We start from the raw sequence: 25,857 nt of genomic DNA on the forward strand, positions 1-25,857 counted from the left end.
TGCGTCAGCGCGCACTGCGCGCGCGCCGGCGGCAGGACTGTGGGGAGCATGGCTGCGTCTTCGAGTGGTGAGAAGGAGAAGGAGCGGCTGGGAGGCGGCTTGGGAGTGGCAAGCGGTAACAGCACACGAGAGCGGCTGTTGTCTGCGCTTGAGGATTTGGAAGTCCTGTCGAGGTAATGCCTCGAGCCTGAGAGCCGGGCTGGAGCTGGGCCGGGGGACTGACCCCGGCCGGCCCCTCATTTGTGCTAGTTCTCTGCGGTCGGCAGGGAGGGCCAGCGCGGGAGTTTCGGGTACACGATGGTCATGGATGTGGGGTCCGCAGCCCTCTGGCACTCTGGACGGCGGTTTTTCCCGATAGAGGAAATTTTAGTAATGATAGTAATCTTGGAAATTAAGAAATCGCGCGGTCTGAGCCCCTTTCGTCCACGACCGGCCACTTAACATTTATGGAACGCCCCTTGGTGCCAACCACTGGGGAGACGGTAGTGAAGGGTAGGTTGGATGCCAGCTGTCAAGAAAGACAGATTTGTAAACTGTCGCGGGGCCTGTTTTTATTAGAGGGCTGCGCCGCACTGGAGCACAAGGGCTGGACACTTTTCCTGGTTGTTGTCAGGACAGGCACTCTGAAGAAAGGGCTGCTTGGGAAGCATGAGCTCGCAGACTCACTAGGCAGCAGGTAGATGGAACGGCATGTGCAAAAGCCTGGCTTGGTGGAGTTGCAAATTGTTTGGGATGGTTGTGTGGCAGAGGTAGGAGATGAAATTAGATGTCACTCTCCATATTCTGTTACTTTTCATGATAAGTATCTCAAGTTGAAGCGTTCCTTGACTTCCTGACGTTGTCTTGAATAGTAAATTATCTTGGTTCTGCCTCCTAAAATGTTGCTCAGATTTGCTGTCTCGTATCTACCCCGCTGTTAATAACTACTTATGCAGCCTCCCAGTTTTAATTGCCTCATGCTTCTGCACTTTATCCTTTTATATTGGCCGAGACCAGTTTTAAAAGGCACTTTATATCACTCTACTGCAGAAAAATGATATAAAACTTATCTCGTTTGTAGGTTTGCATTGTCCAATGAGGTAGAATTCAAATTCCTTAGCCAGACTTACACATCTTCAGTGCAAATCCCAGTCTGCCCTCAATTTGGTGAATGATTCATTTATCTTTCAGAATCCAGCTCAGATGTCACCTTTTCTGTAGCCAACATTCTTCGACAGCTTTAGAATGAATCTTATCTATTGTATTTTAGAATATACCTGAGTACTTATAATCAGCACTTTATCTGTGCTGTTAAATTTAGTCTTTGCCACAACATTGCTACCAAGTTACCAGGTCAGCATGGTATATAATGATGGAAGAGAACCCTAAAACACGTAGACACCAGAAATTAAATCGCTTATGTATTTAATCCACTGTTTAAAATAAACTGTATTAGGCCCGGGTGTGGTGGCTCAAACCTGTAATCCCGCCACTTTGGGAGGCCAAGGTGGGTGGATTGTTGGAACTTTTTCACGGAATGAAACTGCCCTGATGTGACTGACTTCCAGAAAAGTCTCATGTGCTCACTCAGACGTAGTTATGTGTACTGATTCTGTGATCTGTGAAGTTAGTCTCTGAACGGAATTTGTGTCTGGATTGCATTTATGAAAATGAGAAGAAAATTCACAAATGTACCTTACGTATTTTTAGGTTGAGCATCTTTAAAAAAAACAGTGGATTTGTAACTTAGGGTTTTTTTGTTTTTGTTTTTTACATATATATTTTATTGTGTTTTAGGTTTTGAGGTACATGTGAGGAACATGCAAGATTGTTGCGTAGGTGTATACATGGCAATGTGGTTTGCTGCCTTCTTCCCCATCACCTATATCTGGCGTTTCTCCCCGTGTCATCCGTCCCTGTTTTTTTTTTTTTTTTTAAAACCGTTAACCTGATTATATAGCCTTCTAGGTTATTTATTACTTTGTAAAATGTAATTGGAGGAGGTAGTCTTTGGAGGAATTTAAACAATTGAAACACAAGTTGTAGCTAAACATTTTTCTTTTTGTGTTTTTTTTTTTTTGAGACGAAGTGTCGCTCTGTCGCCCAGGCTGGAGTGTAGTGGCATGATCTTGGCTCACTGCAACCCTCCCCTTCCAGGTTCAAGAGATTCTCCTGCCTCAGCCTCCCGAATAGCTGGGATTACAGACACCTGTCACTGTACCTGGCTAATTTTTGTATTTTTAGTAGAGATGAGGTTTCATTATCTTGGCCAAGCTGATCTTGAACTCCTGACCTTGTGATCCACTCACCTTGACCTCTCAGAGTGCTGGGATTACAGATGTGAGCCACCGAGCCCAGCTGCTAAACGGTTTCTCTTAACCTGTTTGTAACTCAGAACTCATTGTCCCACAGAACCTTGTTGATAGAAGTCTTGAGACTTCCACACCAGCCTATTAATTCTGTTTACCTGAAAAGTGTATTGCCACTAATAGTGTAGGCTCTAACGCCTATGGAAATTTTATTTCTGTGGAGAAATGGGGCTGGATTCGAATGTGGTATGCCAGGAATGCACCTTCTTTGTTGCAGGACAGGGCTCTAATTTCCACATCTTTAACCAGACAGAGTGAGTGCGGGTTGGCCTTTTTTTTCACAATTGGAGAGGACAGAGGTTTCCATTTTTTCCTGGACTGTTACAGAACATGACTAAGTCTTAGAAACTTCTACCTCCCCTCTGCTACTGTCCCTAAAGCAAGCCTTGTAAAGCTTTCTGTGGACTCACACTCCCAGATTTGCAAGAACAGAGTAAGGCTTATGCCACATCTCCTGCCATAGCCCCACTCCAGTGAGCACCACCCCTACCCCACCTGAAACCAGCTTTTACTTAGACCAGAGCTTCTCAACTCTCTATGTCTCACTTCTGGCATATACGAAAAGGTTGACATAACATGCTGTTTTCATACACTGTTGATTAAATCCATCACCCAGTCCTGTTAGCTCTACCTCCAAAAGATACCCGAAATCTGTCCATGTTTCTCTCATCACCATTACTAAGTCCCAGAGGCTAGGACCTAGTCAAAACCAGTATCTTTTTTTTTTTGCCTGGAACACTACAAAAACCACCTAGCTTCCTGTTATGGCCCTCTTATAGTTTGTTTACAAAATAGCTCAATAGTTGTTTAAATTTGTAAATCAGATCATGCCATTTCCCTGTTTAAAATGATGGAGTGGCTTCTCATTGCATTTAGAATGAAACACTAATCTTTACCTTAACTACAAGGCCCTACATAATCCCACCCCTGGCTACCTGGCTGCTACATCCTGACTTTGCATCCATCTCTCCAGTGTACTCTGCCCTGGCTACATCTCCTCAGATCCATCTTTGGGCCACTGAACTATCTGTGTCTTCTTTCATGCTTATTCCTCCCAGATCTCTTGGCTGACTTTTCTCATTTAATCCGTGTCTTATATCAAAGCTCTGCCCTTATCTTCTCTGACCACCCTATTTAAGTAGCCAGCCTACTCCCTCAGTAGTCTCTAATAAAACACTGCTTTATTTCCTTCCCAACCCTTATCACTCTAGTTTTATTTCTTCTCTTAGTTATTCTTGTCTCTTATATTAGAATTTAAGTGCCATTGTTCACTTTGATACCTTAAGTATCTATAAAGTGCCTGGCACACAATAAATATTTGATGAATTACTGAATGAAGACTTTGCATTCTTATATCTACTTTTTTCATTCATTGATTAATTCATAAATAATGGTATGGGAAAGTAGTAGTGGGAAGAAGGGTTGGGTCCAGTTGTGACATGGTCCGGAAAAATGGTATGAGGCTAGCTGGAAGGAAGGTGGACATTTGAAGTTAAAAATAGCCTGGTAGCCAGTGAGAAAGTACGAACACTCAGTCTGATCAGAGCAGTGTCATGTAGCTAGTTGTGAAGCTGCCCCTCCTGCATAATTTCTCAAAAGTCTCATCTATCAATAAGTTTGACACTAATATATAAACATTACCTGCTATACATGTTTCCCAATCTTATTTTCCTGATCAGATACTAACTTTCATATAGGGAAACTGGCATATTTATTTAGTGAGCATTCTAAAAGGATGCCATTTTATTATGTGTAAAAATTCCTCTTAGCTGATAGATGTTTAATTTTAAAAATTCAGGGGTTGGGGAGTTGGGGAGGGATAACATGGGGAGAAATGCCAGATATAGGTGATGGGGAGGAAGGCAGCAAACCACATTGCTATGTATGTACCTATGCAACAGTCTTGCATGTTCTTCACATGTACCCCAAAACCTAAAACACAATAAAATATATTTTTAGAAATTCAAATAAAGTGGAGAATCATTAAAAAATGATCCATGCATCCCTTAATTGTTTTATTTTACCTTAAAATATATAATATATATTCATTCACTAATCTATGTTATGTAAGACAGGAGTTAGAAAACTTTTTCTGCGAAGGTCAGATGATAAATACTTTGGGGTTTATGGGCCATATAGTCTCTGCTGTAACAACTCAATTCTGCCTTTGTATTGGGAAAACTGCCATAGACAATATGTATAATAAGCAGACTGTCTTAGGAAAATGTTATTTACAAAAACTGCAGATGTGCTAGATTTGGCCTGTAGACCCCTGATGTAGGAGTTTTTCTTGCATAAATCACTCATAATGCATTGTCTACGATTTCTAATTTGATTTCTAGATCAAATCAAAATGAGAACTTAGCTTTTCATCAAGCAGTCTTAGGGCAGACTCTTTCTGAATTTTTATAACTTTTCCCTGGTCCTTTCTTTATAGCTGTCCTTTGCAAGCCGCTATTGAGTGTTTCCAAGCATTAGGCTTAGGTTTTTATAGAAAGAACTCTTTCTATTCACAATCATATTTCATTGGTATTTAGGTAATAGCTATTTATATAATGATAGTAGCTATTTATATAATGATAGTATTGAGTAGAACTTTTATAAATAAGTTAGGTAACCAGCACAACAGAGTCTTGGTAAGCTGAAGTTCACCGTCATAGCGGACTGTAGGGAGCAGCCCTTGATATTCAGCATGCCGTGAAAGGCTTTTTGTTGTTGGTTTTTCTTTTAGGGAACTTATAGAAATGCTGGCAATTTCAAGAAACCAAAAGTTGTTACAGGCTGGAGAAGAAAACCAGGTAAGTGCTTTCTTTTTAAATTAATTAATTTATCTTTGTTTTTTAATTAAAAAAAAAAAGTGGCCAGGCGCAGTGGCTCATGCCTATAATCCCAGCATTTTGGGAGGTCAGTGGATCGTCTGAGGTCAGGAGTTCAAGACAAGCCTGACCAACATGGAGAAACCCGTCTCTACTAAAAATACAAAAATTAGCCAGGCATGGTGTGGACACGTAATCCCAGCTACTGAGGAGGCTGAGGCAGGAGAATCGCTTGAACCTGGGAGGCAAAGGTTGCACATGAACCGAGATCATGCCATTGCATTCCAGTCTGGGTGACAGAACAAGACTCCGTCCCCTGCCTTCCCCCCAAAAAAACTTGATTTCTGCAAGTTTTCTATTTATATTTACTTTGTTTGAGAACAGGAAGATTGGATCCTTTTATTATTTGAAACTTTAAAATGGCTGTTTTCTTTGCATTATTTACGTAACATAACAGTGTGCTCAAGAAGAATAGTTGCCTACCCGTTTAGCAGTATATTATTATTTTCTCTTATAATTCTAGTTACACTTACACATTTATTTATTTTTGTCTTTTGAATTAACCAAGAAAGGTTTGTTACATAGAGATTACAACAGTATCTAGAATCAAAAGTTAATGCTCATAAACTTCCCCTGTATTGTGAGTGTAGTTCCCTAGTTCTCTAATGCAGCTTGAACATGGATGGAAATAAAAGAGCATACAACTCTCAGTAGACATTGATTTATAGGTGTGAAAATATGGGCAGTTTTTATTTTCTCACTTTTCTGTGCTTTGTAATTTTCGACAATGAACAGACTTTTTTTCCCCTGATTGAGAAATTTTTTAGAGGTAAGAGGATAAATTTTATATTATGTTTTTGGCACAATTATTATTATTTTGAGACAGGTTCTCGCTCTGTAGCCTAGGCTAGGGTGCAGTGCTCAGTGCAGCCTCAACCTGCTGGACTCAAGCTATCTCCACTCATCCTCACCAAAATGGACTGCAGACATGCAGTACCATACCTGCTAATTAAAAAAAAAAAAGTTCTTTTTTTTTTTTTTTGGTAGAGATGGAGTCTCACTGTGTTGCCCAGGCTAGTCTCGAACTCCTGCCCTCAAGCAATCTTCCCTACCTATGCCTGCCAAAGTCCTGGGACTACAGGCATGAGCCACCATAGCTGGCCAAACAGTTGTTTAGAGAAAGTGAATGGAGAGGATTAACCTTTCTAAAAATGATGTAAAGTAGAAGAGACAGTAATACATCTTTGTCTGCATCGTTGTGTTCTATCTTATGACATGTTTTGAGGGCAGGGAAATCTGATGGACTCAATAGAAAAGTGTCAAGGAGCCTCAAAAAGGGAAGAGGGTATCCAGATGAGGCCACAAGCTAGGAAGAACAGCTAACCTTAGGGGTAGTAAGGTTTTTGTTTTGTTTTTTTAAAAAAGAAAGAGGCTAGAGATAAATTTGTTAATAGAAGACTACTAGTCTCTTGGGTACTCTATTAATACCTGTGGGATTAAATAGGAATTTATACAAAATGTGCAAGAAGGAAAATATAAAGCTTGACTTTATTTCATAGACACTTATTAAATGCTTGCTATGAACCAGGCACACAGATTATTCAGAAGGCAATAATTAAGACCTATAATCAGCACTGACCTTTCTTGTACTTTTTAAAGAGTAGCAATTTTGTAAATTTTATCTTGTACTTAGTACTGTGGATTCCTATGTAATTTTGATTGAAACTGTTAATATTAGAGAGGGATGTGCCCATTTGAAAATATTCTAGCCACAATTTTATTTGGATATTTATAATCTTATGTAGAATTTTAGAATTAGGATCTTAATGATGTTCAGTTCAACCTCCTGTGAGACTGAGCTCCAGGGTGGACAGATGCACTAGAGGTTAATGGTGAATGGAACCAGAACCTAAGTCTTCTGACTTTAGTTGAGTAATTTTTCCCTATTGAACAATGAGATCTGAAGAGAATCTTTTTTACTCTTGGGTAGTAAACAAATTAGTTCAAACTATATAAACTTTTTAAAAGTTGTCATGGAACTAATGTATACTCCTTGCTTTAATAATATAGCTTTTATAGAAATGGAAACCTAGTTTTCTCCTCCTATGATGTGGGAGGAATGAGGATTAGAGGCCTTTTAAACAAATACAATATACTTTTTACAAAAGAAGCTTTCTGTTGTTATCTAAATTTTGCTCTTAATATTTGGCGGTTTGCAACTCAGTCTTTGTCTGCTGTATTAGGAGAATTCTTATAAAAATGAGAGGAACTTCATGTAAAAAGGAACTTGAAGAGGCATGCCTGTATTTTTTAGTCTTTAACAAATTTTTTAAAGAGTTTTAAAATTGATTCTGAATTTTGATAGCTATTTTCTTTCTGAAGTATTATTTTCTACTTAGCACAGTAAAGTACGGGTATTTAGGCTAGACTTGCATCTTAATTCTGTACTGGGATGGTGATTGTAGTAACTAGCTTTTGTTGAACTCTTCATGTATGTACTTAAAATGCATTATATAATGAATCCTCACAATAGCTTTATGTAATATTGTTATATTCCTTTTCCTAATGAGAACACAGGCTCAGAGAGGCTGGTAACTTTCCCTGTGTCACGCAGTCAGCAAATGGAGGACTAGAGAGATGAACTGCCAGATTTTCTATTTTATGTGTTTTAGCCGTCATGGTTTTTTGCCCTATCTGCATACCACCTATTTATTTACTGTTTTTTGAAATAACTGTATTTTTAAGATCATCTTCATCATAAGCAGTACTGTGCATAAAATCAGTTTTAATGTCTCAGTTACAGTTATTCTAACATATTACAAATGTGTAACTAAACGTTTTTTAAGTTCTTGGTGCCAAATTTTGGGAGAGTCTTCATTATATTGTTTTTTTGTTTTACTTTGTTGTAGAGATGGAGTTTCACTCTTGTTTCCTAGGCTGGGGTGCAATGCAATGGCTCGATCTCGGCTCACTACAACCTCCGCCTCCTAGGTTCAAGCGATTCTCCTTCCCTCAGCCTCCTGAGTAGCTGAGATTACAGGCATGTGCGAGCATGCCTGGCTAATTTTGTATTTTTAGTAGAGATGGGGTTTCTCATGTTGGTCAGGCTGGTCTCAAACTATCGGCCGCAGCTGATTTGCCTGCCTCGGCCTCCCAAAGTGCTGGGATTATAGGTGTGAGCCACCGCACCTGGCCTATATTGTATTTTTAAGGATAAACCTTTTTTTTTTTTTCTTTTTCTTTTTTTTTTTTTTTAGGATGGAGTCTCACTCTGTTACCCAGGCTGGAGTTCAGTAAAGTGAACTTGGCTCACTGCAACCTCTACCTCCCAGGTTCATTTGATTCTGGGATTATAGGTGCCCTGCTACCACACCCAACTAATTTTTATATTTTTAGTTAGAGATGGGGCTTCACCATATTGGCCAGGCTAGTCTCAAACTCCTGACTTCAAGTGATCTGCCTGCTTCAGCCTCCCAAAGTACTGGAATTACAGGCGGGAGTCACTATGCCCGGCCATAAGATTAAACTTTTAAAGTTTGTCTTCCCTAGGAAATCAGCAAACCTGATCATGCTGGCATATTGTTAGTTTTGAAAGACTGGTTTTATTTTATTTTGTATGAACAGCTGAAAAAGTAGAGAAGTTTGATGTTAATGTTTCCCAAAATAATCATAGGTAGGCTATTTTTATTAACAAGAATGAGGAATAATATGTTGAAAGTGTTGAAATTTATAGTCTAGCCAATTCAGGTATGGATTCTTTGTTTCATTGGAATGCAGCCTTTCAGTATTCTGTTGTCTGATTTAATTGACTGTTATCTGACAGGTCCTGGAATTGTTAATTCACCGAGATGGGGAATTTCAAGAACTAATGAAATTGGCAGTTAATCAGGGAAAAATTCATCATGAAATGCAAGTTTTGGAAAAAGAAGTAGAGAAGAGAGACAGTGATATTCAGCAACTACAAAAACAGCTAAAGGAAGCAGAACAAATACTGGTAAGTTGACAGAGGTTGATTCTTAAGTTGAAGCACGGTATTATTTAATAGATTTCTGAAAAATCTGTTATCAGTACTTTGAAGAGCAGAAAACTAGACTTTCCAGGTCTAAAAATGACGTGTTGTCCATCTTGTCACTAACCATTGCCAGTGGTTAAATGAAAGGCTATTGTCATTCTCTTTTTTACTTGCTGTTTTCAGATTAGCCTGCATTACTTTTGAGCCACATTTCCATTACTTAAGGATTTTACAGTTTTGAATTACAGAAATGGAAAGTTTTACTTTTATCCTGGTTTAAGTTTTAATTATCAGTAGTCTAAATCTCTCTCTCTTTCTCTCTTTTTTTTTTTTTTTTTTTTGGTCTCTGATCCTTAGGGTAAAAATCAGGGAAAATTTTCATTTTTTATATATTTTGAAATAAGTAAAAATACATACACATTTTATAAAATGGTCAAAATTTACATTAATTTAGTCTTTCATCCTCATCTAGGTAGGATTTGGACCTGTATCAAGGATCCTAGTTTTTCCTTTGTTGTTTTGACTACTATTTCAAAGAGGCAATTTATTTGCTGTTATTTGTCCAGTTACTTAACTGAATGCTAACTAATATAATATGGTAGTTTTGCAGAAATAGCTGAGCTTGATTCTCATGTCAACCAGACATTGCTGGCATCCTTACCGCCGATGAATCTCTTAACAAATGTGTCAAAATGAGCTCTAGTAACTAGAAACCTGCACAGTTCAGGGTATATTAATCACCCTCACTAAGAAAACAACTCACTAGTAAATAGTTTTTAAAAATACATTAAAATCAGCCAAGTGCAGTGGCTCATGCCTATAATCCCAGCACTTTGGGAGGCCAAGGTGGGCAGATCACCTGAGGTCAGGAGTTCGAGACTAGCTTGGCCAACATGGTGAAATTCATTTCTACTAAAAATACAAAATAATTAGTTGGGCATGGTGGCTCACGCCTATAATCCCAGCTACTCAGGAGGCTGAGACAGGTTAATCTCTTGAACCTGGGAGGCGGAGGTTGCGATAAACCAGGATTGTGCCACTACACTTGGTAACAGAGTGAGACTGTCTCAAAAAATATATATATTTATACATTAAATAATATATATATTAAAATGTTTTTCCTTATGAAAGTAATACTTGCTCATCAAAAGAAATTGAGGAAATATAGAATAATGAAAAGAGGAGGGGAAACAATTGCCTTTAGTTCAGCTGCTTAAAGAATGCCACTATTCACAGTTTGGTCTATTTCTTTTGAGTCTCTGGTGTATTCATTTTTTAGCTTATTGTAGTTAAGGATAGTAACAGACTTTCAGTTACTGTTTATTGAAACTTAAGCATTTTTCATATGGTAGTATATACTTTGTTTGATTTTCCAATTTTGTGTTATAAAGAAAGAATTAAAGACAGTGAACACAGGATCATAAAACTGAATTTCATGATTTAAATTGTAGTAATGAACCTTGATTGAGCACTTAGGCACCAGGCCCTGTGCCTTGCATTTTATATGCCTTACTTCCATCTTCATAACAGTTTATGTAAAGTCAGTGTTGTTATTTAGAGGAAGAAACCAAGACTTTAGTAACTAAAGACTTTAATAACTAAAGACTTTGTTATTTAGAGGAAGAAACCAAGACTTTAATAACTTGCCCATGAAGGCTAAAATGTCGATTGAATTTAAACCTTGATCTCTCTGACACCATACTCTTTTTTTCTTTTTTTTTTTGAGACAGAGTCTTGCTCTGTTGCCCAGGCTGGAGTACAGTGGCACAATCTTGGCTCATTGCAAACTCTGCCTCCCGGGTTCAAGCAATTCTTCTGTTCACCCTCCTGAGTAGTTGAGAGTACAGGCGTGTGCCACCACACCTGGCTAATTTTTTTTTTGTATGTTTAGTAGAGATAGGTTTTTACCATTTGGTCAGGCTGGTCTTGAACTCCTGACCTCAAATGAGCCGCCTGCCTCGGTTTCCCAAACTGCTGGGATTACCGGTGTGAGCCGTTGTGCCTGGCCTGACTCCATACTCTTAACCATTGTGTCATAGTCGAGGATATGCATACACTAGGTTAACTTCATTTTGTCCTTTAGTGTATGTACCTGGGGAGTTAGAGGGAGTGTTTTTGTGATAAAGTCATTAAACATTGAGGTGACATGTAAATGAATAAGAATTTGAATCCAAGGTTGTATCTTCCAAACTAGGGGAAAAAAAGGTGTTTTATTCTTGAACTAGTTGCAAGAATAGGATGCTTTTGGGGTCGTGCGTGGTCTGGATGTCTTCTATATGTTTATGAAGACATGAAGAAAAAGTAAACAATTTATATTTTGTTTCTACAACTAATTTGTGAATGGGAGACTAGTTCATAAATTAATAGTTCTTTCATTATATATGACTGAAATAAATAATGTCAAGTGATATTATAGAACATTACAAATAAATTGTGGGGATTTCCAAGTTTTGAAGACTGTTCTTATGGGATAAATGATCTTGTGAATTAAGCCAAAAACTATATTTGATATAGTTAAGAATAAAACACATTTTTTAAAATGTTGTTTCAATTAGGCAACAGCTGTTTACCAAGCAAAGGAGAAACTCAAGTCAATAGAAAAAGCAAGAAAAGGTTAGTATTATGGGAAGATGGAGTTACCTGAAAAGTTAAGTTTTTTCAAGAAACCAATACGAGAGGATATTACTGATAATCATTTGCTGCTATTGAAAAGATTGAATAAATTTTTCTTGCAAAGTATGTTATGTTCTCTTCTTGTGGTAGGTCTTGTGAGGGAGGTAGAAGTATGACATCCTTTTTCAAATAATAAAAAGCAGTTAATACTAAAGGCAGTTTTTTGCTGAGGGCCAGAATGTGCAGTAAAGACAGTGAGTTTATAAAATTGGTGGGAGAGGGGAAGATAAGTATGGGCTGTAAGTGGGATTTGTACCAGATCTCGAAGGCTAGGGCAGAGAGTGAAAGGACATCCATTGGACAGCTGAGCTGGGACTGAAACATCATGAAGTCAGAGCCAGTTCCAACCTTGGCATGCAAGCACATTTAGTGGTGCAGAGGCCCACAAGCCCTCCTGCGCTGCTGTCCCTGTGTCAAAGGCTCCTGTTACGGATCTTACTTGACCTGTTAGTTTGTCACACTAAAGGTCAGAATTGTAATTACAACTTTGGTTACTTGCCTTTAATGACTTATAGATACGGTTTTGCATTTAGTCATCTCATATTTATTGTCTAACTTTCCTCTTTTTTGGGAGCCCATGTTTTGATTGTTACATGTGAAAAATAGCTAATATTCTCTTAAGAGTTAAGTTAGACTTCTGTAGCAAGAAACAGATCTCTAGGAGAGATGACTGAGGCTGCCTATTGAATTCTAGATGATAGTTTGATTTTGTTTTTAATCTGCAAGTATTTTACACACATACACTTTGTTACTTTGAAACAGTACCTAAAATTTGTAAAATAAAAAGTGTGTGGTTCCAACTTCTCTGTGGTGACTACTATTAATGTTTGGTATATGTCCTTCTAGACTTTTCTTCTAGATCTGTGAGTATGTATGTAGTAAAAATACAAATACACAAATGTACATATATTTTAAACAGTCAGGTAATACCATGCATATTATTTAGCAGTTTAGTTTTGTTTTTTTTTTAACCTAATGAAAACATTGTAGACATCTTTCTACTCAGGTCTATTTAAGAGCCTCAGGGCATATTAATCAAACAGTGGTGTGAACTGTCTGCTCTAATTTCATAGCTTGGATGTTATTGATGTCTGTTTTCTCTTTTATTTGTGCTCACTGTTGCTTTCGGAAGAGTTATAGTATTTAACAGTAGTTAATAATGGAGATTATTGAGTGCTGTCATGTTAATCTCCCAGACTTGTTTATGTCAGCTGATTTTTCTGGATTAGTATCCTGTTTTTGGAGATTTAAGTTTATACTAAATACGTAGGTATTGTTAAGGAAGGCGGTTGACTGAGATTATTTTATTTTCAGATAATTTAAAATAAAGTGTGATGTGTAACTGATATACATACCTGTAAACTTGTATGTTTGTTGGACTACAGGTTATATACTATCCTCTTAACTCTTTCAGGTGCTATCTCCTCTGAAGAAATAATTAAGTATGCACATAGGATCAGTGCAAGTAATGCTGTATGTGCTCCACTAACCTGGGTTCCAGGTAAACATACTTCTCTTTTATACTAGATACATGTGGTTTTGAAAATTCTTAGGTGACTGTGTACAGAAATCGATTTAATATAGAATATATTTATCCTTTGAAACCTGTGCTACATATTTTCACATTTGTAATGGTTTATAAGTAATGATACAGGCCATGGGTTTTATAAATTTGGTTTCCTACAAAGCCATTGTTGCTAGGGACTGCATTTCTTTCCTCTTTTGAAATAATAAATTGATAATTTGTTTAAAGTACAAGATAATGTGATGCTTCTAAAGCTTTGGATTTATATACCATTATATCAGGGCTGGCCAGGAGCCAACTTTTTGGAATCATTGGGATTTCCACAAAGGTTCCAGCTGAGAAGGTCAATTCCAGTTCTCTTAGATGGTAAAGACGAAGTGCTGTGCACCCAACACTGAACACACAGGCTTGGAAAGAGCTGGGATAATTAGACGGCAACGAGAATATTAAGCTGCAACTATATTGACAGTGGATGAAACATAAAACAGGAGACATAAGGTAGCAGCCTTCCTGGAGGAAGGGGAAATATTAATAGTTATCTCCAGTAACTACTGAAGGTGCTGTGTTACCATGCACTAAGGATGACTGTAATTTTGGGGACTAGTAATCTGCAGTTGGTGGACATGCCCAAAAAGTCGGTCCAAATCTGGTCATGTTTTTGTCAACTCCAAACTGCTATTTAGTGTGCTTTCATGTTTGGAATGAACATTACCTGCTCCTGCTGTTTTACCACTTACAGGAATTAGTTTCTGAATGAGAAGATCAAAGAGGCTGGTTAGAAAAAGGTTTTATCTTGAACAAGGTGGTATGGGGGGAAAAAAATAAAAAGATGAATTTTTTTTAAAAAGTTTAAATTTAGACAGTGCTTCCAATAAGCATTCCAGTCCTTTCTGCCTTATAAGTGTTATGATTTTTTTTCTCCCTTACAGCGTATATCATTGTCATTTTTTTGCTAGAAAATAAAGTTAAATTTGAATAATTGAGATCATTCTAATTTTCTTAAGTTGTCATCAGGAATGTTTATAAAAAATGACTTTTCATTTTTTTTAAATTATAGAAAATAGGGTATTCTTGGGAAGATTTAGAAAAGAAATTAAAATGCACGTATTTTAAGAAGTAATACTATATTCTTAATAACAATTTATAAGATGACTTTCATATTCCTCTTTTTTTTTGAGACGGAGTCTCGCTCTTGCCCAGGCTGAAGTACAGTGGTGAGATCTCAGCTCACTGCAACCTCTGCCTCCCAGGTTCAGGTGATTCTCCTGCCTCAGCCTCCCGAGTAGCTGGGATTACAGGCGCGTACCACCACACCTCGCTAATTTTTGTATTTTGAGTAGAGATGAGGTTTCACCATGTTGGCCAGGTTGGTCTTGAACTCCTGACCTCAGGTAATCTGACCCCGCTGGCCTCCCAAAGTGCTGGGATTACAGGCATGAGCCACCACACCTGGCCAGATGACTTTTATATTTCAAAATTGAAAATGTGGCCTGAATTTTTCACTGTGAACCAAGGAAAGTTAGTACTTCAAAGAACATATTAATGCTTATTTTTAAAAATATGATTGAATTAAATGCGGTCTTTATTGTTTTAGGGGACCCCCGGAGACCTTACCCAACTGATTTAGAGATGAGAAGTGGTTTACTGGGTCAGATGAACAATCCTTCCACTAATGGTGTGAATGGACATTTACCAGGGGATGCACTTGCAGCCGGAAGATTGCCAGGTAATGTTAAGCTGAAAAGTGTTTGCAGACAGATCCAGGTTTTCCAGGATGACAAGGATGGGATATCTGGCTATAAAGCAAGTTTGAGATTGCTACATAATTTTTTTTTTTTTTTTTTGAGATGGAGTTCTGCTCTTGTTGCCCAGGCTGGAGTGCAGTGGTGCGATGTTGGCTCACCACAACTTTCACCTCCTGGGTTCGAGCGATTCTCCTGCCTCAGCCTCCCAAGTAGCTGGGATTACAGGCATGTGCCACCATGCCCATCTAATTTTGTATTTTTAGTAGAGATGGGGTTTTATATTGGCCAGGCTGGTCTCATTTCTCTATGTTGGTCATGCTGCAGATGTTAGGAGACTGGCGAGACCAATGGGTGAAACAGGAGGATTTTATTTAGGTGCACCGGCTCAGTGGATTTGCATTTGAAAACTGAGCACAGCACAAAGAAAATGGGTGCAGGATGATGAAGTAGGAAGCGATTTTACACAACTAAGAACAAAGAGCTGTTAATTAACCTGTGGCATGTCTTGTGATGTACTTTACATTTGAAAAAACATTTTGAGAAACACATTTTGCATTCTTCAGGTTTATCTGCCTATGACCTTGCAGCTGATCTGCAAGAATAGGAACCCTTAGATGCCTGGGAACTTTGCTAAGAATGTGGGGAGGATAGATAAGGTTAAATGGTTTATAGAGAGACAGTTAATGTCTTAAGCAGAGCTGGGGAGGAGGTATTAAACAGCACACAACACAGCAAAAGTTACCTTATGTAACAACTGCCACAAATTACTATTGTTATTATTTAATTTTTTTCTTCAGTCGAGCTGGTCTCAAACTCCTGACCTCAGTTGATCTGCCCACCTCGGCCTCCCAAAGTGGTGGGATTACAGGTGTGAGCCACCACTGGTGCCCAGCAATTTTTTTTTTTTTTTTTTAATTTTGAGACAAGCGTTTCCCTGTGTCGCCTAGACTGGAGTACATTGGTGCAGTCTTGTCTCCTGGGTTCCATTGATTCTCATGCCTCAGCCATCTCAATAGCTGGGATTATAGGCTCATGCCACCACACCTAGCTAATTTTTGCATTTTTCATGGAGACGGGGTTTCGGCCTGTTGGCCAGGCTAGTCTCAGACTCCTGACCCCAAGTGATCACCCGCCTCAGCCTCCCAAAGTGCTGCAATTGCAGGTGTGAGCGAGTGTACTCAGCTGTCAGACCCAGTTCACTGTGATAGCTAGATTATTTGCCAGTTTATTCTGCTCTCTAAAGATTCTCCTCGAGGGAGGTATGAAATTAGAGCAAGCTACCTCTCTCTTATTTGTAAATATTAGTCTTCCTCAGGCATTTGGCTTCTCTCTTTAAATTATTGCTCTAAACATAGCCTTTTTATAAATGTGAAACATGCTATGTAAACAGAGTAAGATAGTTCACAGAATAAAGTGAACACACTTCTGTGTGTTAACAGAATAACAATAGCTTTTTATAAACTGTTAAAACTTTATAAAATAGTATTTCTCTGAGACCCAGTTCATTCTGAGCTTCAGTTTTCCTCAAGTTTTTCATAGGTTTGTGCTGTTTTTGTATATATTTATTTTATATTATTCCTCATCTTTTGTAGTTTGTAGGTGACTTTTGTTTTGATGTGGTAGAACATTTGGAAAGTAGAAAGAGGCATTTTAAAAATGAAAAAAAAAAAAAAAAAAAAAAAGCCCTTTCTGAGGTAGTCACTTTAAATATTTAGCTTGTTTTCTTTTCTCCCTGTACATTATTTGCTTAATGTTATATCACAAGGTGGTCCCTATGTCATTAATAATGTTTTGTATGCATCATTTTTGTTAGCTACCTAAAACACAAACTGAGGAACCCACTGTGATATCTTTGGATATCACCTCATATTTCTCATTTTTTGAAAGTACAGGAAAAACAGGTGTGGGGAGTCACTGCTACATTTTGGACCAGGGAAGGGACAGACCTAGAAACGGTCCTCCCCAGCTCCATCCCAAGGCCGATATTCAAATCATGGTGCTGTCATTGGAGAGGGTGTAGTGTAGTTGTGGTCCACTCTATGGTAGAGAAGTTAGATGAGGCATCAGAGGCCAGAGCTGGCAAGCAGGAACTTACCCACTGGGGTTCCAGGGAGACTTGCTGGGAAGCTGCCCTTTGGGGTTGTGGTGAAACCTGCTAGGAAACCACCTTTAGGGACGCCACTAAAAGTTGCTGTGGTGAATACCGCTTAATGTCCTGCACACCAACCAGAAATCACAGCAGTAAAGGAAACAAACACCCCATCCAGGAAGTCAAGCTTATTTGCCTGTGGAGTCTCACCTGTGCCCTCTACTGACAAAACTTAATTGTGGCAGCTGGCAAAGGAGAAATGGTTTCAGGGGCCAGAGAGAAGGGTAGATTTGAAGCTAACTGGCATGCCTTTCTAGTTAATACGGTAACTCTTTCTTTTGACCCTTTAAAAATCTGCCTTCTTTCTTTGAGTCTTGAACTATACCTGTTTATGTGGTCTGTTCCTTTGCTTCAGAAATACAGACTTTTAATGTGACTTTTTTGGGGGGCACTTTTTTATTAAGATATTTTATATGCATACATTGCAAATCAGCCTCTCTTTGATGAGAGTCATTTACAATAGCAGTTCCTGTATTAAGAAATCATTCAAACCTAGTATAGTAATACTAAATGAAGTACCTATTACCTGTTTATAATATGTAGAATAATCTACATAACCTAGTATACATAGTTATGTATTATATATACATGAAATGGATACACAGATATAGGAAACATTTGTAATTGTAAATGTCTTACAAAAGAAAAATTATGTCAACTATTTGAGTAGTTTCTTACAGAGTAGTATGATTTCAAAAAAGTTCCCAATTGCTAAAATGTGATACTTTTTCTTGATAAATTCGATTTTTACTAATTTGGCCAAATGTGTATTTTTCTCGTAGCCTTAAAAAAATTGGCACAATAGCTTATGCCTGTAATCCCAACACTATGGGAGGCTGAGATAGGAGGATAGCTTGAGCCCAGGAGTTGGAGACCAGCCTGGGTAACATAGTGAGACCTCATCACTACAAAAACTTTAAAAAGTAGCCAAGCATGGTGGCATGTACCTGTAGCCCAGCTACGCAGGAGGCTGAGGCAGGAGGACTTCTTGAGCCTAGGTCAGGGATACAGTGAGCTGTGTTCGTGCCATTTCACTCGAGCCTAGGTGACAGAATGAGACCCTGTCTCAAAAAAAGAAAAGAAAAAAGTAACATTAAAAAATATATATACTTGAAATTGTTTGTATAAAGGGAAAAGTTAGTACTAGATTAATTACAAATAGAGCTGTTCTTATCTATGCTTCCTTTTTTCTTCCAGATGTCCTTGCTCCTCAGTATCCATGGCAGTCAAATGACATGTCAATGAATATGTTACCACCAAATCATAGTAGTGACTTTTTGTTGGAACCTCCTGGGCATAATAAAGAAAATGAAGACGATGTAGAGATTATGTCAACGGACTCCTCAAGCAGTAGTAGTGAGTCTGATTAAAAAACTGTAAAAGACAATATACAGAATTGAATACTGTCAAATTCTGTTTCTTTAACAGTAGCAGGGTAGGATAAACTACAGATGGCAAAGAATAGCCAGGTAAACACTGGCTTTAGTAGAATTGTACAGCCATTAAAAGTCAAAATGAACTTCCGTTTTGAAGCCAAAGATTATTGTTTTAGTGCTAAGCCCCTAGGCAGATATTTAGGGGAATAGTAAAAATTTACTGTTGAAAAGAAAAAGCAGTTTCTAAGTGCTGTTTACCCTGTTCTGTTCCAGTCGTGCTGGATTTGTCACCTTCCTCTTGCAGTTTCCCAGAAGTTACTTTTAACCACTTTTAATTTCTGGTGGTTAACCTCTGTGTTTAAGTAATACGCTTATACAACTATTTCTTGATGTATGAGTTTTAGACAATGTATCTTTTTTCTGATTCCAAAGGTAATACAACATATTATCAAACATTTAGCGAATACAGTAAAGCACAAAGGAAATAGAGTTGAGGGAAATGATCCATGTACATATCACTCATAGGCTTCCTGGGATTATTTAGAAAAGCATTTTAAAACTGGCAGTGGATAACTAAATAGGGATCATATTTTTGTGTGTCGTTTAAAAATGACAAAAACTCTTATTTGACAGTAAAGGCTCTTGGCTTCTGTTGGAGGAATGGGAAATTGTCTTAGTTTGTACAGTTTGTAATTATTGTAAATTTTGTAAATAAATTTACTTTTGTTTGTACTTTGTATGCTTTGCTTTTTTTTTTTTAAGTTTAAATATACTGTCAGTGTAGGTGGGAAATTATTTCTGTAAATCCAGCTATATTTTATAATACTTGAGTGACTAATTAAATTGAAACCTAGTACAATGAATAGGGTTTTCAAAGGCCCACATTCCTATTAGATGAAATTTTTTTTAATAATTGAAAAAATTTACCACAGTCTTGTCTGATTTTAAGAATAGGTTGCATAAAAAGATTTAAATGCAAAGCAACCATTTCTTCCCTTCACAACTTCCTTTTCTTGCAGTTTCCCAGAGAGGAGTCACTTTTTTTTTTTAATTTATTGTACTTTAGGTTCTGGGGTACATGTGCAGATCATGCAGGATTGTTGCATAGATACATACATGGCAAGGTGGTTTGCTGCCTTCATCCCCCCATCACCTATATCTGGTATTTCTCCCCTTGTTATCCCTCCCCACCCCTGCTGTCCCTCCCCTAACCCTCCCAACTGACCGCAGTGTGTGATGCTCCCCTCCCTGTGTCCACATGTTCTAATTGTTCAACACCTGCCTATAATTGATAACATGTGGTGTTTGGTTTTCTGTTCTTGTGTCAGTTTGCTGAGAATGATGACATCCATGTCCCTACGAAGGACATGAACTCATCGTTTTTTATGGCTGCGTAGTATTCCATGGTGTATATGTGCCACGTTTTTCTTATCCAGTCTATTGTTGATGGACATTTGGGTTGGTTCTAGGTCTTTGCTATTGTAAATAGTGCTGCAATGAACATACGTGTGCATGTGTCTTTGTAATAGAAAAATTTATAATTCTTTGGGTATATACCCAGTAATGGGATTGCTAGGTCAAATGGTATTTCTGTTTCTAGGTCCTTGAGGAATCGCCACACTGTCTTCCATAGTGGTTGCACTAATTTGCACTCCCACCAACAATGTAAAGTGTTCCTATTTCTCCACATCCTTTCCAGCATCTGTGGTCCAGATTTTTAAATGATTGCCATTCTAACTGGCATGAGATGGTATCTCAGTGTGGTTTTGATTTGCATTTCTCTAATGACCAGTGATGATGAGCATTTTTTCATATGTTTGTTGGCCTCATAGATGTCTTCTTTTGTAAAGTGTTTGTTCATATCCTTTGCCCACTTTTGAATGGGTTTGTTTTTTTCTTATAAATCTGTTTTAGTTCTTTGTAGATTCTGGGTATATTAGCCCTTTGTCAGATGGGTAGATTGCAAAATTTTTTCACATTCTTTTGGTTACCAGTTTGCTCTAATGATTGTTTCCTTTGCTGTACAGAAGCTCTGGAGTTTAATCAGATCCCATTTGTCTATTTTGGCTTTTGTTGCCATTGCTTTTGGTGTTTTAGCCATGAAGTCCTTGCCTATGCCTATGTCCTAAATGGTTTTGCCTAGGTTTTCTTCTAGGGTTTTTATGGTGTTAGGTCTTACATTTAGGTCTGTAATCCATTTGGAGTTAATTTTAGTGTAAGGTGTCAGGAAGGGGTCCAGTTTCTGCTTTCTGCACATGGCTAGCCAGTTTTCCTAACACCATTTATTAAATGGAATCCTTTCCCCATTGCTTGTTTTTCTCAGGTCTGTCAAAGATTGGATGATTGTAGATGTGTGGTGTTGCCTCTGAGGCCTCTGTTCTGTTCCATTAGTGTATGTCTCTGTTTTGGTACCAGTACCTTGCTGTTTTGATTACTGTGGCCTTGTAGTATTGTTTGAAATCAGGCAGCATGATGCCTCCAGCTTTGTTCTTTTTGCTTAGGATTGTTTTGGGTATGCGGGCTCTCTTTTGGTTCCATATAAAGTTTGAAGTGGTTTTTTCCAGTTCTGTGAAGAAGGTCATTGGTAGCTCGATGGGGATAGTGTTGAATCTAAATCACTTTGGGCATTATGGCTATTTTCACAACGTTGATTCTTCCCAACCATGAACATGAAATGTTTTTTCATCTGTTTGTGTCCCCTTTTATTTCATTGAGCAGTGGTTTGTAGTTCTCCTTGAAGAGGTCCTTTACATCCTTTGTTAGTTATATTCCAAGGTATTTTATTTTCTTTGTAACAATTGTGAATGGGAGTTCACTTTTGATTTGGCTCTCTGTTTGTCTGTTATTGGTGTATAGAAATGCTTGTGATTTCTGCATACTGATTTTGTATCCCGAGACTTTGCTGAAGTTGCTTATCAGTTTAAGGAGATTTTGGGCTGAGATGATGGGGTCCTCTAAATATACAATTATGTCATCAGCAAATAGAGACAATTTGGCTTCCTCTTCCTAATTGAATACCCTTTATTTCTTTTTCTTGCCTGATCGCTCTGGCTAGAACTTCCAATACTATATTGAATAGGAGTGGTGAGAGAGGGCATCCTTGTCTAGTACCAGTTTTCAAAGGGAATGCTTCCAGTTTTTGCCCATTCAGTATGATATTGGCTATGGGTTTGTTGTAAATAGCTTCTATTATTTTGTGATATGTACCATCAATACCTAGTTTATTGAGGGTTTTTAACATAAAGAGCTGTTGAATTTTGTCAAAGTCCTTCTCTACATTTATTGAGATAATCATGTGGTTTTTGTTTTTGGTTCTGTTCATGTGATGGATTACATTTACAGATTTGTGTATGTTGAACCAGCCTTGCTTCCCCAGGATGAAGACTACTTGATCATGATGAATAAACTTTTTGATTTGCTGTTGCATTCTGTTTGCCAGTATTTTACTGAAGATTTTTGCGTCGATGTTCATCATGGATATTGGCCTGAAATTTTCTTTTTTACTTGCGTCTCTGCCTGGTTTTGGTATTAGGATGTTGGTCTCATAAAATGAATTGGGGAGGATTCCCTCTTTTTATATTGTTTGGAATAGTTTCAGAAGGAATTGTACCAGCTCCTCTTTGTACGTCTGGTAGAATTCAGCTGTGAACTCATCTGGACCTGGACTTTTTTTGGTTAGTAGGCTATTGATTGCTGCCTCAACTTCAGCCCTTATTATTGGTCTATTCAGGGATTCAGCTTCTTCCTCGTTTAGTCTTGGGAGAGTGCAAGTGTCCGGGAATTTATCCATTTCTTCCAGGATATGTGGCTGGATATGTGCATAGAGCTGTTTGTAGTAATCTCTGATGTTAGTTTGTGTTTCTGTGGGATCAGTGCTGACAACCCCTTTATCTTTTTTTATTGCATCTATTTGATTCTTCTCTCTTTTCTATTAGTCTGGCTAGTGGTCTGTTTTGTTGATCTTTTCAAAAAAACCAGCTCCTGGATTTATTGATTTTTTGAAGTGGTTTTTGTGTTTCTATCTCCTTCAGTTCTGCTCTGATCTTGGTTATTTCTTGACTTCTGCTAGCTTTTGAATTTTTTTGATCTTCCTCCTCTAGCTCTTTCAATTTTGATGATAGGGTGTCGATTTTAGATCTTTCCTTGTTTCTCATGTGGGCACTTATTGCGATAAATTTCCCTATCAACACTGCTTTAGGTGTCCCAGAGATTCTGGTAAGTTGTGTCTTCATTCTGATTGGTTTTGAAGAACATTTTTATTTCTGCCTTCATTTCATTGTTTATCCAGTCAACACTCAGAAGCAAGTTGTTTGGTTTCCAAGTAGTTGTGAGGATTTGAGTGTATTTCTTAATCTTGAGTTCTAATCTGATTGCACTGTGGTCTGATAGACTGTTATGATTTCCATTCTTTTGCATTTTCTGAGGATTGATTTGCTTCCAATTATGTGGTCAGTTTTAGAGGAAGTGTAATGTGGTGCTGAGAAAAATGTATATTCTGTGTATTTGTGGTGAAGCGTTCTGTATATGTCTATTAGGTCTGCTTGGTCCAGCTCTGCATTCAAGTCCTGGATGTCCTTGTTAATTTTCTGTCTCGTTGATCTGTCTAATATTGACAATGGAGTGTTGAAGTCTTCTACTATTATTGTGTGGGAGTCTAAATCTCATTTTAGGTCATTAAGAACTTGCTTTATGTATCTGGGTGCTCCTGTGTTGGGTGCATATATATTTAGGATAGTTAGTTCTTCTTGTTGGATTGATCTTTTTACTATTATGTAATGCCCTTGTCTCTTTTGATCCTTGTTGATTTGAAGTCCATTTTATTAGAGACTAGAATTGCAGCCCCTCCTTTTTTTTTCTCCATTTGCTTGGTAAATCATCCATTCCTTTATTTTGACTCTATGTGTCTTTGTATGTGAGATGGGTTTCCTGAAAACAGCACACCGATGGGTCTCGACTTTTTATCCAGTTTGCCAGTCTGTGTCTTTTGATTGGGGTGTTAGGCCATTTACATTCAATGTTAATATTGTTAATGTGTGAATTTGATCCTGCCATTTTGTTACTGGCTAGTTTTCTTGCCCGTTATTTGACTCATTTTCTTCATTGCATTTTTGGTCTTTGCTATTTGGTGTGCTTTTGCAGTGGCTGGTACTTGTTCCTTTCCGTGCTTAGTGTTTCTTTCAGGAGCTCTTGTAGAGCAGGTCTAGTGGTGACGAAATCTCTCAGTAATTGCTTGTCCGTAAAGGATTTTATTTCTCCTTCACTTATGAAGCTTAGTTTGGCTGGATATGAGATTCTGAGTTGAAAGTTCTTTTCTTAAAGATGTTGAATATTGGCTCCCACTCTTCTGGCTTTTAGGGTTTCTGCCGAGAGATTCGCTGTGAGTCTGATTGGTTTCCCTCTGTGGGTGACCTGACCTTTCTCTCTGGCTGCCCTTAGCAATTTTTCCTTCATTTCAACCCTGGTGAATCTGATGATTTTGTGCCGTAGGGTTGCTCTTCTTGAGGAATATCTTTGTGGAGTTCTCTGTATTTCTTGGATTTGAATGTTGGACTGCCTTGCTAGGCTTGGGAAGTTCTCCTGGATAATATACTGGAGCATGTTTTCCAGCTTGGATTCATTCCCCCCATTGTATTCAGGTATACCAATCAAGTGTAGATTAAGTTTTTTCACATAATCCCATATTTCTTGGAAGCTTTGTTTATTTGTTTTCACTCTTTTTTTTCTTGTCTTGCCTTCTCTTTTTATTTCATTAAGTTCAGTTTCTGATATCCTTTCTTCTGCTTGATTGATTTGGCTATTAAAACTTGTGTTTGCTTCACGTAGTTCTCGTGCTGTGTTTTTCAACTCCATCAAGTCGTTTATGTTCTTCTCTAAGCTGGTTATTCTAGTTAGCATTTTATCTAACGTTTTTTCAAGGTTTTTGGTTTCTTTGCATTGGTAGAACGTGTTCTTTTTGCTCAGAAAAGTTTGTTGTTATCCACCTCTGAAGCCTGTTTCTGTAAGTTCGTTGCACTCTTCCTCGGTCATGTTGTATTCTTGTGTTGTTGAGGAGTTGTGATCCTTTGAAGGAGAAGAGGTGTTCTGGTCTTTGATGGTTTCATCTTTTTTGTGCTGGTTTTTTCCCATCTTCATGGATTTACCCGGCTGTGATCTTGGAAGCTGTTTGTTAAGGTCACTTGTCTGCCTATCGAGGCACTACTGGGTTTCTAGGGACTCCTGAAAGATCTCTTCTTAAAGTACTCCTTTAACATACACATAATTTATAGCATTTTACATACTAACTTGCTGAAACGAAAAGAAAATGTGGCCAATTTAAAATTTACTATAGCATAGAATATGGCCGTAACAGTCCCAATGGAAAGAACAAGATGAAGAATAATATATGTGGGGTGGTTTTTTTCCCTCTGAATTCTTATAAGTATAGCACTTCCCATTTTTGAAAAACCTTCTTGGAGGATTCAATCATCTTTTTCTGTATATGATTCTAACTACAGTGATTAGTTTTCACCAGCTGTATTCCACATGTGGAATTTTTATTTTTTTTTTTTAAAGCGGGTTAGCTTTGTGAGCTTCTTCCTCAGGTGAACACATATAACTTGCTTCTCATATTTAGAGCTCATATCCCCAGGAGTGAGATACTGACAGAACCTTTTAAGTACAGAACCCGACATAAAGTCCTATTGTTAAAATTTTTTCATCATCAATTAGGATTTTTTAAATGTGCCAATGCGCTTAAAACTTAGGATAACTGAAAGCTATTATGACAGAAGGAACTGCAAAAACAATCCTTCTTGGGATTTAAAACAATACAAAACAAAAAATAACATCTTGCTTTTGAAATACTATAATTTGAAAACATCTGGTACATTATCCAGTCTGATTGTACTGTGATTTTTTTTCTCATCAACAAAACATGTACCAGTGGTTTTGGAGTTGTGATTCTGCCCTTCCCCTCTTGGGCTTATGAAGCACATTCCCTGTTTTAGGATACCATTTTCACATTCCCTTCATTACTTTGAATGCAGCGCCCCATCATTCCTTCCAATACTTTCCACTTTTCCATTTTTACAAGATATATTGGTAGATTCCATTTTAAGGACTAAAATCCTTGTTTCCCTGACAAGGATGTCCCCTCACTTGGTATCAGAAACAGCACATGGTGATATGAAACAGAGAATTAGCAACCCCAGGCATGATCTATCCCCATTTGTCT

The 25,857-nt window shown here is 37.9% G+C and overlaps 1 protein-coding gene across 2 annotated transcripts in view; it reads left to right on the top strand.

Annotated features, from left to right (window-relative positions):
• Positions 1-25,857, top strand: part of MED4 (mediator complex subunit 4) — a 27,046-nt gene continuing 1,189 nt past the window's right edge. Inside the window, exons 1-7 of one of the 2 annotated variants that reach the window (XM_074387708.1) lie at positions 1-173; positions 5,080-5,146; positions 8,988-9,158; positions 11,732-11,789; positions 13,264-13,350; positions 14,969-15,100; positions 18,466-18,624. In XM_074387708.1, coding sequence (XP_074243809.1) covers positions 49-173; positions 5,080-5,146; positions 8,988-9,158; positions 11,732-11,789; positions 13,264-13,350; positions 14,969-15,100; positions 18,466-18,624 — 799 coding nt within the window. In that variant the 5' untranslated portion in view covers positions 1-48. Of the gene's footprint in view, positions 174-5,079; positions 5,147-8,987; positions 9,159-11,731; positions 11,790-13,263; positions 13,351-14,968; positions 15,101-18,465; positions 19,377-25,857 lie in introns of those variants that run through there. The other variant, XM_010330062.3, reaches the window with a different exon arrangement.

The sequence above is a fragment of the Saimiri boliviensis genome, chromosome 16 (assembly GCF_048565385.1).
Source record: "Saimiri boliviensis isolate mSaiBol1 chromosome 16, mSaiBol1.pri, whole genome shotgun sequence".
Classification (NCBI taxonomy): domain Eukaryota; kingdom Metazoa; phylum Chordata; class Mammalia; order Primates; family Cebidae; genus Saimiri; species Saimiri boliviensis.